General features: G+C 38.7%; 2 protein-coding genes across 2 annotated transcripts; one reads left to right on the forward strand and one right to left on the reverse strand.

Annotated features, from left to right (window-relative positions):
- Positions 1–807: 807 nt before the first annotated feature.
- Positions 808–13,300, forward strand: LOC107768056 (actin-related protein 8). The gene is made up of 12 exons (XM_016587167.2): positions 808–1,264; positions 6,000–6,085; positions 6,270–6,340; positions 6,491–6,558; positions 7,195–7,256; positions 7,624–7,721; positions 9,484–9,565; positions 9,883–10,025; positions 10,723–10,871; positions 11,459–11,592; positions 11,766–11,884; positions 12,316–13,300. Exons 1-12 carry the CDS (start codon positions 915–917, stop codon positions 12,391–12,393), a joined length of 1,440 nt encoding a protein of 479 aa, XP_016442653.2. The 5' UTR covers positions 808–914; the 3' UTR covers positions 12,394–13,300.
- On the reverse strand, positions 12,475–15,003 carry LOC107768057 (pentatricopeptide repeat-containing protein At5g66520-like). Its single transcript, XM_075223046.1, has one exon. The coding sequence runs from the start codon at positions 14,951–14,953 to the stop codon at positions 13,358–13,360; it is 1,596 nt and encodes a 531-aa protein (XP_075079147.1). The 5' UTR covers positions 14,954–15,003; the 3' UTR covers positions 12,475–13,357.
- Positions 15,004–15,292: the final 289 nt, after the last annotated feature.

Genomic DNA, 15,292 nt, shown 5'->3' on the forward strand with positions numbered 1-15,292 from the left:
CTTTAAACCATTCCACAAAACAAATGGATCTTTCACTGTGAGATATTCAATTTTCAACCCTTCATCAAGGTGATGGCACAAGAAAATCAAGGCCTTAGCACAGTCTTGTGTAGATGCTTTATCTTTATCTTTAATGGCGTCTCCAAGACCCATTGCATCTAAATGGATTTCAGCATCCAATACCCATGTCATATAGTTCTTGCCCGAAATTTCAAGGGCAACGAACTTTCTTTTCATAATATCAGACATTTAAAAAAATACAAATTTGAGAAAAATTATACCTTAATTTTCTCAAAGATCTTCTTGAGATGGTAGAGTCTCGTGCTGATAACGTGTTATAAAATATAACCCAAAATAACAATATAGAACAAGCAAAACAAACTAAGAGATATAGATAGAAAGAGAGGAAGAGAGATTCTTATTTCTTCTTCAATTGTGTGTATTTTACTATCTATTACAAGACCTTTATATAGACATAAAAAGTGAAGAAAATATGTCATGGAATATGTCATTGAACATATAAAATATGTCATTGAATATGTCATTGAATATGTCATTAAGCATTTGAGATAGAAGATCATGAAAGAAGAAGATCATCATGGAAGAAGAGTAGACATCCACCATAATGTTTTATTTATCATAACACAAATGATGTTTTAAAATGAGAAAAATGTCCGTTCACTTTGATACATGTTTTAAGTTTTAATATTTGCAAGGAATAAAATGTTTAAAATGCCTCATAATTCATAACTAGGTCACTAGATAATTTTGAGCTACTACAGTAAAAATATTACAGGCGGAAGGAGTATCCACGTGTTGATCAAAGGGATCGTTCGCAAATGTCAAATTTGGTTTAGTTCTATGGGACACTATTCAGCTAAAACTGATATCCCCTAGTGGGAAGAATCAGAACCATGGCCACGTTGTTTCGCAAGGTATGGGAATCGGTATCGACTCGTTCGAGTTCCAACTCCAACTCCAACTCCAACTCGAATTCGAGTGCCAACTCCTCCGATCGCTTCCAGCAGATGATGTATATACGGACGGCGTCAACTGGTGAATTTGATCGGATACCGTTGGATATATTTATTCAAATTCTGAAGATTTTAGGGCCAAAAGAGTCCGCGAAGCTGAGCTCTGTGTGTAAAACGTGGAAATTCATTGTCTCCGATAATCGGCTGTGGATTTATTTTCTTCAAAATCAGCATGAGCCTTGGGATTCTATTTTTTTCGCAGAAACTCACTTGCGATTGGGTCCTCTTCGGTAATATCGTTAAATTGTTTTCACTGTTATTTAGCGAGTTTCAATTGTTATTTTGAATTGAAATAGATACTCAATTTATAACTCAACTTGCGCTTGAAGTACATTGAAAAGAACACATTATTATCGAAAGGGATAGATGAAAAAGAAAAGGTATCTAGATTGTAGTAGGTGTATATGATGAACTATGAACGAAATAACAGCTGAAGGAAGGACTTTACAGGACTATGGAATCTGTTTATGTTCTTATTTATGCCTCTTCGTGTATACCATGCTACTCATAACCAACATTGAATTTGGAAAAATTGTGTCTTCATGAGAATTGCCTCTGTCTTGTGTTTATGCTAAACCTGAACTGAGTGAACTACATCTGATGGCAACATTGCCCTTCCTATCAGAATTTTGCTATGTCTTGTCTTTGTACTAAATCTGGATAAGTGTCACACCGGCAATTTCTGTCCGCCGAAAATGCTGCCCGATGTGCGGCAGTCAAGTCCCCACTTGACCTCAGCCTTACCCAATTTTCGTTTGGTTTCGAGGTTCAACACTTAGAATAATTTAAAGGCAACAAGAAAAACAAAGGCAACACAGATTTACGGGAACCCTTTCCCAACCTTTTATAATAAATCAAATTACAAAGGAAAATCTCGAGTTAGGCAAGGTGCTGCCACCCTTGGCAGGCACCAACTCACAAAAATGGCCTACACTTGCACGAATTAGCCCTATAAAAGCCCCTGCCTAAGGCTACTCGTGCTGCCACTCATTTGGCAAGGCAATGGCACATATTTTGCCATGCTCAAGCCACAAAATAGACAACCCTATGCCTATTTTCAGACATTTCCCTCCCTAGGTACTTAGCCCGTTTTTAAGGCTGCTAACACACATATATATAGTGTAGTCAGCCCCAAAGAGTCTCCTATGTTCAGTTGACATCCCCCAACTGATAGGAAGTGATCCCCATGATCAAAACGTGGGGAACATGTCTCTAACATGCCCCCAAAACGTGCAAAGACTCAGCCTATTTAATCAGCAACTCTTGGACATGGGTTGTAACCGCCAACTGCTTGGCATGTGCACAGCACACTTGAAAACCACTTCATGTGCACTGCATGTGCGTGTTTCTTGGCCAGCTGCTGCACGCCTAAGGCTGACTTTGCGCCCAGCCTTAGCCTTTGACACTGCTCCCGCTCAATGCCATCGCCACAGCTCGTCACCCTTGACTTAGCCGCACGCCCATTCGCTGCCACAGTTGTTTGTCCTTGTCAAGTCGCCCCTACTTGATCAAGTCCGCCCATTGCCCATACTGATTTTAACATCAAGTCACCAAGCCTTGATGCCCTTCCCTTTGCCAAGTCGTTTGCTCACAATTAACTTAGGTGCCAGTCCGCTCACCTAAGTCATGGCAACACCACATTGCCAATGCCACTGCCTTGGCACTAAGCTGCCTCACTTTAGCGCCGAGGTCTTTCCCGTTTTGGCTTGTCAAGCTCCCATCCAGCCCGCCTAGTTCCGTCAAGGTCTTGGCCTTGCTTGTACGCAGCCCCCTTTTGCTTTGGTGTAGTCCGTCGCACCTTAGCCCTCAAATACAAGTGTAGTCCGTTTCACTTGCTTAGCAACAGTTTGTTGCCATTGACAACACCCCCGCATTGTCTTGCATGTTGATTTTCCCTCGCACATAGGCCAATGGCAAGGCCATCATGCCAAAATTCTTGCCACTGCCGTGCCGCTTGCCGATCAGCTTTGTCAGGGGTCTAACAAACCACCCCAACCAGTTGAATTCGACGCCCTCGTCGAATAGATCCCAACACATGCTGCCATTTGCAAAGACATCACAAGTTCAGCACCCCTTTGAGAATTACGTTGTCCTTGCCCTCAAGTGCAACGTTTTTGATTTCTCATTGCATTTCTTGTCCGTCTTCCCACAGCAAATTCAGCACTCCAACTGACTGATTTGAAAGAACCCACACTGATTTTTGGCACCCTCAAACTCGAAATTTCTGCATCACTGCCTTCCTTGCCTTTTCTGAATTTCTAAGCCAAGATAGTCCCTTCCACGAACAAGCACACTGACCCCTTGTCTTGCAGTCTTGTCCATGGCCATCTCGACCTCATCACGAACCAAACCAAACCAAGCCTAACCTGGCTCTGATACCAATTGTCACACCGGCAATTTCTGTCCGCCGAAAATGCTGCCCGATGTGCGGCAGTCAAGTCCCCACTTGACCTCAGCCTTACCCAATTTTCGTTTGGTTTCGAGGTTCAACACTTAGAATAATTTAAAGGCAACAAGAAAAACAAAGGCAACACAGATTTACGGGAACCCTTTCCCAACCTTTTATAATAAATCAAATTACAAAGGAAAATCTCGAGTTAGGCAAGGTGCTGCCACCCTTGGCAGGCACCAACTCACAAAAATGGCCTACACTTGCACGAATTAGCCCTATAAAAGCCCCTGCCTAAGGCTACTCGTGCTGCCACTCATTTGGCAAGGCAATGGCACATATTTTGCCATGCTCAAGCCACAAAATAGACAACCCTATGCCTATTTTCAGACATTTCCCTCCCTAGGTACTTAGCCCGTTTTTAAGGCTGCTAACACACATATATATAGTGTAGTCAGCCCCAAAGAGTCTCCTATGTTCAGTTGACATCCCCCAACTGATAGGAAGTGATCCCCATGATCAAAACGTGGGGAACATGTCTCTAACATGCCCCCAAAACGTGCAAAGACTCAGCCTATTTAATCAGCAACTCTTGGACATGGGTTGTAACCGCCAACTGCTTGGCATGTGCACAGCACACTTGAAAACCACTTCATGTGCACTGCATGTGCGTGTTTCTTGGCCAGCTGCTGCACGCCTAAGGCTGACTTTGCGCCCAGCCTTAGCCTTTGACACTGCTCCCGCTCAATGCCATCGCCACAGCTCGTCACCCTTGACTTAGCCGCACGCCCATTCGCTGCCACAGTTGTTTGTCCTTGTCAAGTCGCCCCTACTTGATCAAGTCCGCCCATTGCCCATACTGATTTTAACATCAAGTCACCAAGCCTTGATGCCCTTCCCTTTGCCAAGTCGTTTGCTCACAATTAACTTAGGTGCCAGTCCGCTCACCTAAGTCATGGCAACACCACATTGCCAATGCCACTGCCTTGGCACTAAGCTGCCTCACTTTAGCGCCGAGGTCTTTCCCGTTTTGGCTTGTCAAGCTCCCATCCAGCCCGCCTAGTTCCGTCAAGGTCTTGGCCTTGCTTGTACGCAGCCCCCTTTTGCTTTGGTGTAGTCCGTCGCACCTTAGCCCTCAAATACAAGTGTAGTCCGTTTCACTTGCTTAGCAACAGTTTGTTGCCATTGACAACACCCCCGCATTGTCTTGCATGTTGATTTTCCCTCGCACATAGGCCAATGGCAAGGCCATCATGCCAAAATTCTTGCCACTGCCGTGCCGCTTGCCGATCAGCTTTGTCAGGGGTCTAACAATAAGAGCCACCTAGATTTGGTGACAAGATATTTCTAGAGGCTTATACTTATGCTCAATTCAGCATGATTTTAGATAAAAGGATGACTAAAAGCTACTATCGTTTTATTTAGCTAAATGCTTATACGTGTAGCATAATAAGAGAAATTACTTTCTCTATCCTGCTTTATGCAAATCATGTGGTTGGGCTTGGAGAGATTTTAATACAACTTGCATATGTGTTAGTAGTGTTGGGCTAAAACGGCCCAAAGATACTCTTAACATGGTGCCCCCACGGTTTTTCCCAAAAGACCTCACACCATTAAGAGTATCCAACCCCTTATAAGTAGCTTATTTTTCATTTCTACTTTCGATGTGGTACTTTGCTAACACACTCCCAACAAGTAGAATAGTATCTTGACTGTTGAAAACTTAATTTGATAGTTTAACATTGACATCAAAGTTTGAATTTGAGTAGTCGTAGGATTTTGAATCTTGAAACTGGTGAAGTTGAATAAAATTAATTATATCAGTTGAATGGTTAAAAATTTTGAGACATACGAAAGTAGAGAGAATTTCATGTAACTTGGGATGGAAGGCGTATTTTTCATAAAAGGTACATCATTGAACATTTGCTCAATAAAGTACTATATGTAATAATGATAATTAATAAATTGCGTGGTTTCACCTTTGATTAATGAATATTTTGTAACGCACTCAACTAGCAGTTAGCTTCCAGATATTGTAAGCTTAACTTAATGTCATCAAAACTGCATGAAATTTTCGCATTGATAATTTGAAAAACAATACCATCTTGAGCTCATTCTTTAACCTTATCAGGAGGTGTGGCCCTATGTTCTGACTGCACTTTTAAATTTCTAGGTTGCAGCTTGATGTAGCGAACATTCTTATATCAGCAGTTATTTTGCTTCTATTCTATTAGTCTCTTTAGTCTGTCAATTGTCACATTTTGGTGACATCCCTGTGTTCCCACCAGTCTTAAGAAGCTTTAAAACTAGCAAACAAAGGAATCACTAATATCATGTAAACTGACTTTCATCTAGAAGGGAAGAACACCACAACAACAACTCAGCCTCAATTCGTAACAAGTTGGAGTCGACTATTTGAATCCACACTATCCATGTTGCTCCATTTAAGCCCATCTCAGTCCGATATCATAAAAGTAGAAAGTAAACACACACAATATGTTGCAACTCATCAGTGATAAAGTAGTCAGTAGGAGTCCTCTTCGTAGCTGGGCTTGATGAGGTGTATATGATTGCAGGACATTTCCAAATTCAGTACCGGACTTGTCATTCATGAGTATTTATGGTCAACGTGCTCAAATACCTGGTGCTATCGTTATTGATGGTATGTACCTTTCAATGGTTATGTTTCTGCCTTTTAGTTAGCACAATGCTCTAGTTGTTCTGTTTTGCTGATTCAATCTGCACATTTTAGATAAATTCTAATATCACTGTGTACTACGTGAATACTACATAGAGAAGTGATTTCTTCAAGCTTATTCATCTTTTCTTATTTTTCTCATCAAAAGGGGGGTCAGGCTATTGCAAATTTGGTTGGAGTAAGTATAGTGCTCCATCAGGAAGATCAGCGACATTCTTGGTGGGCTTTCATTCGAGTTAACAGTTAGTTGTTAATTTGTGAAAATCATTTGCACATTTGAGACCTGTTGTTTTTCGAACTATTTGTTATCTTCTATGTGCTCCACAGTGTCTTACCGTATCTCTTCCTGAAAACTTGTCTCATCTACAGGAATTTGGTAACATTGAATCTCCAATGTATTCTAGATTGAGGCACTTCTTTTCAACAATATACACCAGGTTTGTATTCTGTTCATTTTCCGCTGTAATTTTACAGTGCTCCCAGCTGACAACACACTTAGAAGGCTTCGATGATTTTTTGAAGGCCACCTAAACCAACATCCATAATTGAGTACTCTAAACAGGTTTCTGGTTCTCAAAATAAATTTGCTTCTCTTAAAATGCTTTTTAACACCATAATATCTGGACTCTCTACAGGTTATTCTAGACATTATTAATTGATTGTAATATGGATGTTTGGTTGCCAAAGAAGAATCCTAGTCAGCTTAAAATTTAATCTGTACAATGTAAAATGGACATACTTTCTGTATCATTATGTTTCCTTTTGGCACATATCCTGTTGTTCATCATATTAATCATGGCAAGCTTTCCTCTATCTATATTATAAACTACTGGCTTTACCCACTAAGGAGCAAAAGGTAGAAAAGGCTGGATTTATGATGACTTCCAGAGTTTCACTAAAATAACTCTCATCTATTTCAGAATGTTACATATAGCCTTCCTACGAGCCAAAATTAGAAAAGATATGAGCTTGTCACTGAGACCCACTGTCAATGGAAGCACTTAAAAGTAGAAACCTTTCTCCGCTTGACCAATTGCTAAACTTCTATCTTTTGCGTTCTGGACTCTAAGCAGGATGCAGGTGAAAACTTCAACACAGCCAATCATTGTCTCCATACCAATTTGCCACTATGAAGGTCAGTTTCTATTTCAGTGTTCTTGAAAACTCCATCAAATTTCTATTCATGCCAACAACTCAATTTGTTTAGAGAACGAATATCATTTTACAATATATGTATATATGTCCATTACTTGGGGCATCAGCCCAGGCAACTCTATTCTCAACATTCTTTTATTTGAGCTAGAGGGTAAGGTGCTAGATAGGTTTGAATTCTATATTTAGTCAATTGAATCTTTAACTGTGAGAAGTGAAACTTAGAGCACGGTAAGATTTTTTTCAGTTGCTCTTGGTGTGCTAGCTGGGGCGTGCTTGGGCAGTCAAGGCTCATCACTATGTTTAATCTCTTATTTTTTTCCTAACTTGTCTATACCTGTCATTTTCAGATACTGAATGTGATAAAGCAGCTAGAAGGCAGTTAAAAGAATCTATCCATTCTGCATTATTTGACATGAATGTTCCTGCCGTTTGTGCTGTCAACCAGGTAGTACTTATTCATATCCTCTAACTTCTTTTGGATTTTCAGAGGTGGTTGAAGTTTTATATATTAAAAAAAAAGGCTCTCAGAACAACTTAATTTAATTTGACTGAGGAAATAAGATAGAAGAAAGCATCTCTGTCATTGTTGGGCGACATTTATCAACAAGACATATATAAAGCAGAATCTATTCCTTCCCGAAGCAAGTGTAAAATGCCGCAATATCTGTTTATGGTCTTCTTTCACAATTACCATGTGCCTTTTCCTTAGACAGACATTCGCCCTACTTTCCGTGTGGCATGTCCTAGTCTCGAAAGAAAAGAGAGAAGTAATTAGTACAGCCTTTATCTTCAAAAGAGAATTGCCACTTCCAAGAAAGCTTTTTGAATTTTACTAATGGTTTTGTCTGTGCACAGAAGACAATTATGGTTTTATCTACACTCGGAAGAGAGTTAAGTTAGAGGGAAGAGGGAATAAAAGAAGAACTGGACAAGGTTATTGGATTTTTCTTTCGTGGCTTAGCATTGGACTATTTAGTACTACTACCACCAATTTAATACATACCAGTATAGCCACATCCTAATATATTTGACTACTTTTGCTAATTGCAGTAATTTCCCATCCCTGAAACTTTTTTAATTATATAAAATGACAGTAGTATTTCTTTTATTTTCTCCTTTATGAGACTTTGTTCTGTCAACACCCCCCTCTTCTCGCTTTTCACTTGTCATATCTGATACATATTCGGCCAACTAATGAGTGATTGATGCTTTGTATTGTTAATTGCTAAGATTAAACATGGTTAATTAACATGGGGAACAGGGTGCAAAATAGCTGTAGAGATATCCAAATATAACCAGTTGCCCATGATGAAAATACCTTATGAAGGAGATGAATGGACTTATTATTGATCAAACAACTCACAGGTTGCGAATTGCACTTAAGAAGGATGAGCGCGACATAAGAAAAAAATTGCTGCTAAGATGGTCATTAAATATTATGTTTACCTTTTTGGTTATTAGATTTTGAAAGTGGTGAAACATAGACATAACTTACTTTTGAACTGGAAACTGTGTTTTAAGATGATGGACACCTTGGGACGATGGAACTACATTTTAACGGCTAATGGTGCTTGGTGAAGTGTTGTATTTGTTCCGTTGGATATGATTACATTATTTTTTTATATCTGTCTTATGTTTTATTCTAAGTAGAAAGATTTTCTCAAATGAATTGATTTTCTTATGTTGAGCCCCAATTGCTGTTAACATACTTTGGGATTTTGTCTAGACTATCTTGTTCCATCTTAAAGCTCAATGTTGTAATTTCAGCAAGTATACCAGGATCCTTACACATTACATATTTATCTAAATACATTAATGCTTCTCTAGTGTGTCTAACGATTGCTTTTCTTGATATAAAAAGTGTTCCTGCTAATCAGACTCTAATTTTTGACTAATGTTTGAATACAGATATAAGTTTATCTCTCTGTCTTGTCCTGCATACTATAAATTTAAGCTATTAGATAAATAATCTAAAAGTTCGATATTGCTACTGTCATATTTGAATTTGAACATCAGATCTCAATATGTTATTCTGATGCGTCAGCCTGAAATATATCAAGGGAAAATGTCACGAACTGCTTGGAAAACGTCTGCATATTTCACTCTAAGATTGTATTACACGTTGCAAAGATTCTTCCTAATTTTTGGTGTTAATTTGTTATCAATTTCTTAATGGTGTCATAATGTCTTTCTTTCAAATATTGTAGGCAGTTTTAGCTTTATTTGCTGCGAGGAAAGTTTCAGGAATAGTAGTCAACATTGGGTTTCACCAAACATCTATTGTTCCAAGTAAGACTTTTCCTCATGTACCACACCTATTTGACTCAGTCCGTTGACTTTATTATAAACTTGTCGTGGTAGAACTCTAAATTTCGTTAAAATTCTTTGAACTGTGACACTATTTTTGTTTTCAAAGTCGTTAGTAGGATATTTCAGGAAGAAAATTTGTATTCTCCACTTCTTTATTTTTCTGATGATTTAAATAATATTCTTCGTGATTGACTTACAGGTATGTTGTATCATGTATGCTTTTATGTCGCTTATGGTTGCAGTTTGCTCACATTGTTTCAGTAGTTTATGTATAGCTATTTTTTGGTCTTTTGCAGTTCTTCATGGTAAAGTCATGCACCAGGTGGGTGTAGAAGTTGTGGGAATTGGAGCATTGAAGCTTACAGGATTCCTTAAGGAGCAGATGCAACAGAAGAACATTTATTTTGGATCACTTTACACTGTGCGAGCACTAAAAGAGGTATTCAGCTTTCTGGTCGTTAAACAAATAGGGTGGGAAGGGAGGTTGTTTGACCTAGACATGCACAATTGTACTGTTTCTGCCTTGCAAGTCAACAGTTCCTGAATCAAATCAGATGAGTCTTGGTAAAATTTCTGGTACTGGAAATCATTTCGATTTGTATAAAGTTTTGAACTGGCATGTCCTCTAAATGCCACATCTAGATACTAATCTTTTGAAGTGCTTGTTCTTTTAGTAATACTTTTTCACCTGTTGATTGGTAGCTGGCAGCACTGCTACATATGGACTAGCAGTTGATAACCTCAATAAACCATGTTAAATGTGTAACTTGGTTGTGTGACTTTCTTCTTTACTGCATATGGTCGAATTACTATAATCAATGTAAGGTTTGTCAAGTTATCCAAGTTTAAGCTTTTCAAAACATCATGAACGTGATTACAATTTGAAGATTCAAGAGTTTCTGCTTCACTTTCACTTTTTCTTCACTGTATTTTGTTTATTCAAAAGTTGAATAAACAAGCTATTTAGCTTAATAACACAAACCATTGTTAGATTCTGTTATTATTGACCTTTGATCAAACATAGACTTGAGTACTTGACAAGACTAGCTGCATGAGAGTTAGATTTTTATTTTTTTTATTTCTTAATAACTTTTTTTCAGGTATATTTTCTGAGATCTGTTTGGTTGGTATTGCAGAACCTTTGTTATGTCGCACTCGATTATGAAGCTGAGATATCCAAAGATACCAAAGCTTCTTTCCAGATTGCGTCTGAAGGTTGGTTTACGCTTTCAGAAGAGCGCTTTAAAACAGGAGAGATTCTGTTCCAGCCTCGAATTGCAGGAATGTACGTCCATGCTGTCTTATTCTGGGAACTTTAGTAAGAAATAAGAAACTAAGAATAATTGAACAACTCCCCTTTACAATTACTTCCCTTAGGTGTAATGTTAAAGACGATAAGGTGGTCGTTGGGACAGGTTAATAGCCTTCTAGTAAAAATAATACAAGACTGCCACTCCTTATTGGAATCACGTCCTTTAAAAGATTGGAGTTGATCTGCATATGACAGTGCATGTGGACTATGTAGTCAAGTGGCACCCTATTATATTCGGGTCTTTCTTTAAACTTATTTTCTTAAATGGGAACGTTCAACGGAGAGAGATATTTTAATCTTGGCGGGTGGAGGCAGGGTGTTAAATTGGGAAGAGTACTTATACTAAATGATTCTAGATATGGTATTATCATTTTGAGGCTACACTGTACTGAGGTTAACTGATGATGTCAATTTCTTCACTCATATTGTTTAGAAAAAGTGGTGGTCTGTGGATGTAAATGGTGAAACAAAATTCAACCCCCTCCCCTCTCCCAGTTGCCCCCCAAAAGAACAAGGATCTGTGGTATGGAAAATTAGTAGATCTTGTGGTCTTGTTTCAGGCGTGCTATGGGTTTGCAGAGTGCTGTGGCACTGTGCATGGAGCACTGCCAGGATGCTGAATTAATGGCTGACGATAGCTGGTACAAAACAGTAGTTTTGGCTGGGGGAAGTGCATGTTTGCCTGGATTAGCAGGTGAATTGCAACTTTTGCTCCTTTTTCCCTAGAAATGTATCTGATGGAATCATGTTTTTATCCTTTTTGTTATACCTAATTAAAAAAAAACAGCGGAGCTTTAACCGAAGAAGTAAAGAAGAAATCCAATCTTCAAGGAAACAACTGATGTTCCTTCTAAACTTTTATTGCAGAAAGATTAGAGAAGGATGTGTGTGGAATTCTTCCCCCACACATGAGCAATGGAATCAGAGTGCTTCCTCCGCCATATGGCGTAGATTCTGCATGGTTTGGGGCTAAACTGATCGGCAATGTAAGCTACCATAAAATCTTTCTGAGCATAATTTGACATGGTAGTTTCACTCATGCTAATCAAAAAACTTGACTTTGACACGATGTCTTGAATTGAAAAATTAGTTAATTTCTTAATTCAGGTGGAAATCGTATCCAAATGCATTCGTCATTAAAAAATTGCAATTTAAATGTGAAGTCACTCTACCTGCTTGAGTCAAGATGTAAAATTCTTTCGCTTTTCTCTTGGTTAAGTTGTTTTTAAAAATATATATAAAAAAATCCATACTTTTCATCTGGCTGTGATCTCTTCTTTTAAGGGGAGTTGGTGTAGAAGAAAATGTGTACTTGTAGCCAGTACTTGATCATGAAATAAATTGTTCTTGCCGTCATCAAACTAACTTTTATTATGTACTTGATTATGATACAAATTACATGTTCTGTTTACTACAGTTGAGCACCTTCCCCACTTCCTGGTGTGTGATGAAAAAGCAATTTCAGAATAGGTCAAGACGCAAGTTTATATGGTGAATGTGAGCGGCACTACAGGTGGTATGCTAAAGATTAAGAATTTTGATGTGCCTCATGGTTGAAGATCAACTACTATATTGTCTCATTGTTAAATACAAATATAAGGCTATCTGTACATCATTTATACAGACTAAAGCAATGTCATTCAGTTGTGCTAATGGAACTGCTAAGCAAATGATGTACAAAACTTAGATTGTTGAGGTAGCTCTAAATGGAGTGAGAATATCCGTAAGTTGGACATGAAGACTATAATAATGGAGCACCTTTTTCAAAGATATGTATTGATAAAATCGCTCGTCTTTGGTTAGACACTTGCAGAACTGGCTTGGATTTTCAGATGCTTCATTTCTTGGTGGAATTAATGATGTCGTGGACACATTAATGAGGAAATCTTGTTGGTATCACTGATTTATTTTTTTAAAGTCGCTACGTTTATATGAATACGAGATTTCCCTTATAGTACGGTCGTGATGCTTTTGAGCTGTTGCCCCCATCTACTGCAGGGAGTAGATCCATGCAACTGCAACTATGTTCTCAACCCCCGTGTTGCAATCATGTGGTCCTTTTAATATTTCTGCAGGTACTGCGATTACGTTCTGCTGCACTGCACGCATACATCTTGCTTTATTCTGCTTAAAGGATGCCCTTCTCCTTCATCATGGAACTTTTATCTTCTGTGGCCGCTTAGCAGCTGTGGAAGAGTGTCAATTACCATGTTGGTATCGCTTGTCATAATCAGCAGCTATCTTTTCCTTCAGCTACGTTTTCCTATATTGATGTATAAGCGAGCTGGCAATATTTGTGACTGCACTGGATTTATTCTTTTTGTTCTGCTGAAATTAAACCTGATAGATTGTGTCTTTATAGGCCTTATAGTCTTATCCAGTAACACATTTTATTTCCTACAGAATTTTGAATCTCACATTCTTCACAGAAGTCTAACCATCAAATGACTTCACCAGCTTTATTGATCTACTAATCCTCCTAATGCCTCGTAGATATCTCGGGCCCTGTTATTCGCGATATCACTGACCATGAACTCGTGAACCACCCCATCCACCTGAATATTACTCAAGCCACATCTAGCTACCAAATCTTCATCCTTGACCAACTTTTTAATCTCGTACCCTTCTCCATTATTAGCAAACAGAGATGCTGCTAATTTATATCGATCAGGTGAAGGTTCCAAATTGATTAGCCGCTTGAATAAATACCTCCCTCTCTCAACATCATTATGAATTCGACAAGCATTAAGCAATGCGCCCAATACAATCGAGTTAGGTTCTTCCGGCATCGATAAAATGACTTGTTCTGCTTCTGCAAGCCTCCCAGCACGGCCAAGAAGATCTACCATGCATCCAAAATGCTCAATGGATGGTCTAATTCCGAACTGATACACCATTTGGTTGAAGTAGTGACATCCCTGTCCGACTTGCCCTGCATGAGAACAGGCAGAGAGGATAGCCACAAAGATGACTCCATTTGGCTCAACTCCGGACGCAATCATCTCATCAAATAGTTGAAAGCATTTCTTGGCTTGCCCATGTGTTGCAAAACCTGAAATGATCACTCCCCAAGTTACAACATCTCTCTGTGGCATATTCTTAAACAACTGATAACTAAATTCAATGCACCCACACTTGGCATACACGTCAACTAAAGCAGTACCAAGATTGGCACTCATTACAATTTCTCTCTTGTTTATGATATACGTGTGTATCCATCTTCCCTGATCCAAAGCTCCCAACGCTCCACAGGCTGATAGAGTGCACACAAGTGAAGATTCATTCAGTGGAACTCTATAATTCATCATTTTCTGAAAGGTGACAAGTGCCACGTCGTGCATACCATTTTTAGTGTACCCTGATAACATTGCACTCCAAGTTGCAGTATCCTTATTTTCCATTGTATCAAAGATTTCTTCAGCCTTTTCCACAAGGCCCTCATTCATATAACCGGTAATCATGGAGTTAAGGGGACAAATGTCATTATTATCCTCATAATATTCATCAAGAACTTGTCTTGCAGATTCCATGCTTCCAGCATAGGAATACATAGAAATTAGAGAGCTACAAACGTGGGTATTTGGTCCTATGCCAATCTTGATAATTTGTGCATGTACTTGTTTACCTTGAAGAATAGCTTTCAAATGAGAACATGCTTTGAGAACAAAAGTATAGGTATGGCTATCTGGTACAAGACCCTCTGATAATAATTGTTCATACAACAAAAGTGACCCCTTAGGCCGCTTGCTAAGAATCAGACCTCTGATCATAACATTATAAGCAAAGGTATCAGGTGATTGAATTGATGATTTAAAAAGTAACAATGCATCATCAGTTTCAGACACTCCAACATAGGATTCTAATAGCCTTGCTGCATTTGGAGGGCGACGAATCAATCCTGAAATAATCAGTTGGCTATGTAATTGTTTGACTTCCTTGTTTTGGCGACACATCTGGAGCAACAGAACACTGCTTGGGATTTTATTACCTCTTCCATTTTGCAATTCTAGAATATTTTGCTTGGGCACTGGGCCGCTTAGGGAAGCAGCAGCCATTTATTGTAAACTGCTTAAAGTGTTCTACTTAGGGAGCTTTGTGTTTGATGCTCCTAGGATTGGCTTATATATTCCAATCTTGTATCCTCAGCCACAGAAACCTTATCCAAACAAACAACACGATAGCACATGCGAATACATATCAACCATGTTTTCTACAAGAAATACTAAGTTAAATATAATATCCCCATCTTTGGAAAGAAAAAATACTAGTGCAAAAAGGAATTCAACAACAATATACCCACTAAAATCCCACTAATGGGGCGCAAAAAGGAATTCCAATAGTTAAAATACAAGCAGAAATGTCAAACTTCTCTTTGCAATATTGTTAATGTTTTA

This window comes from Nicotiana tabacum, chromosome 10 (assembly GCF_000715075.1).
Source record: "Nicotiana tabacum cultivar K326 chromosome 10, ASM71507v2, whole genome shotgun sequence".
NCBI classification, from domain to species: domain Eukaryota; kingdom Viridiplantae; phylum Streptophyta; class Magnoliopsida; order Solanales; family Solanaceae; genus Nicotiana; species Nicotiana tabacum.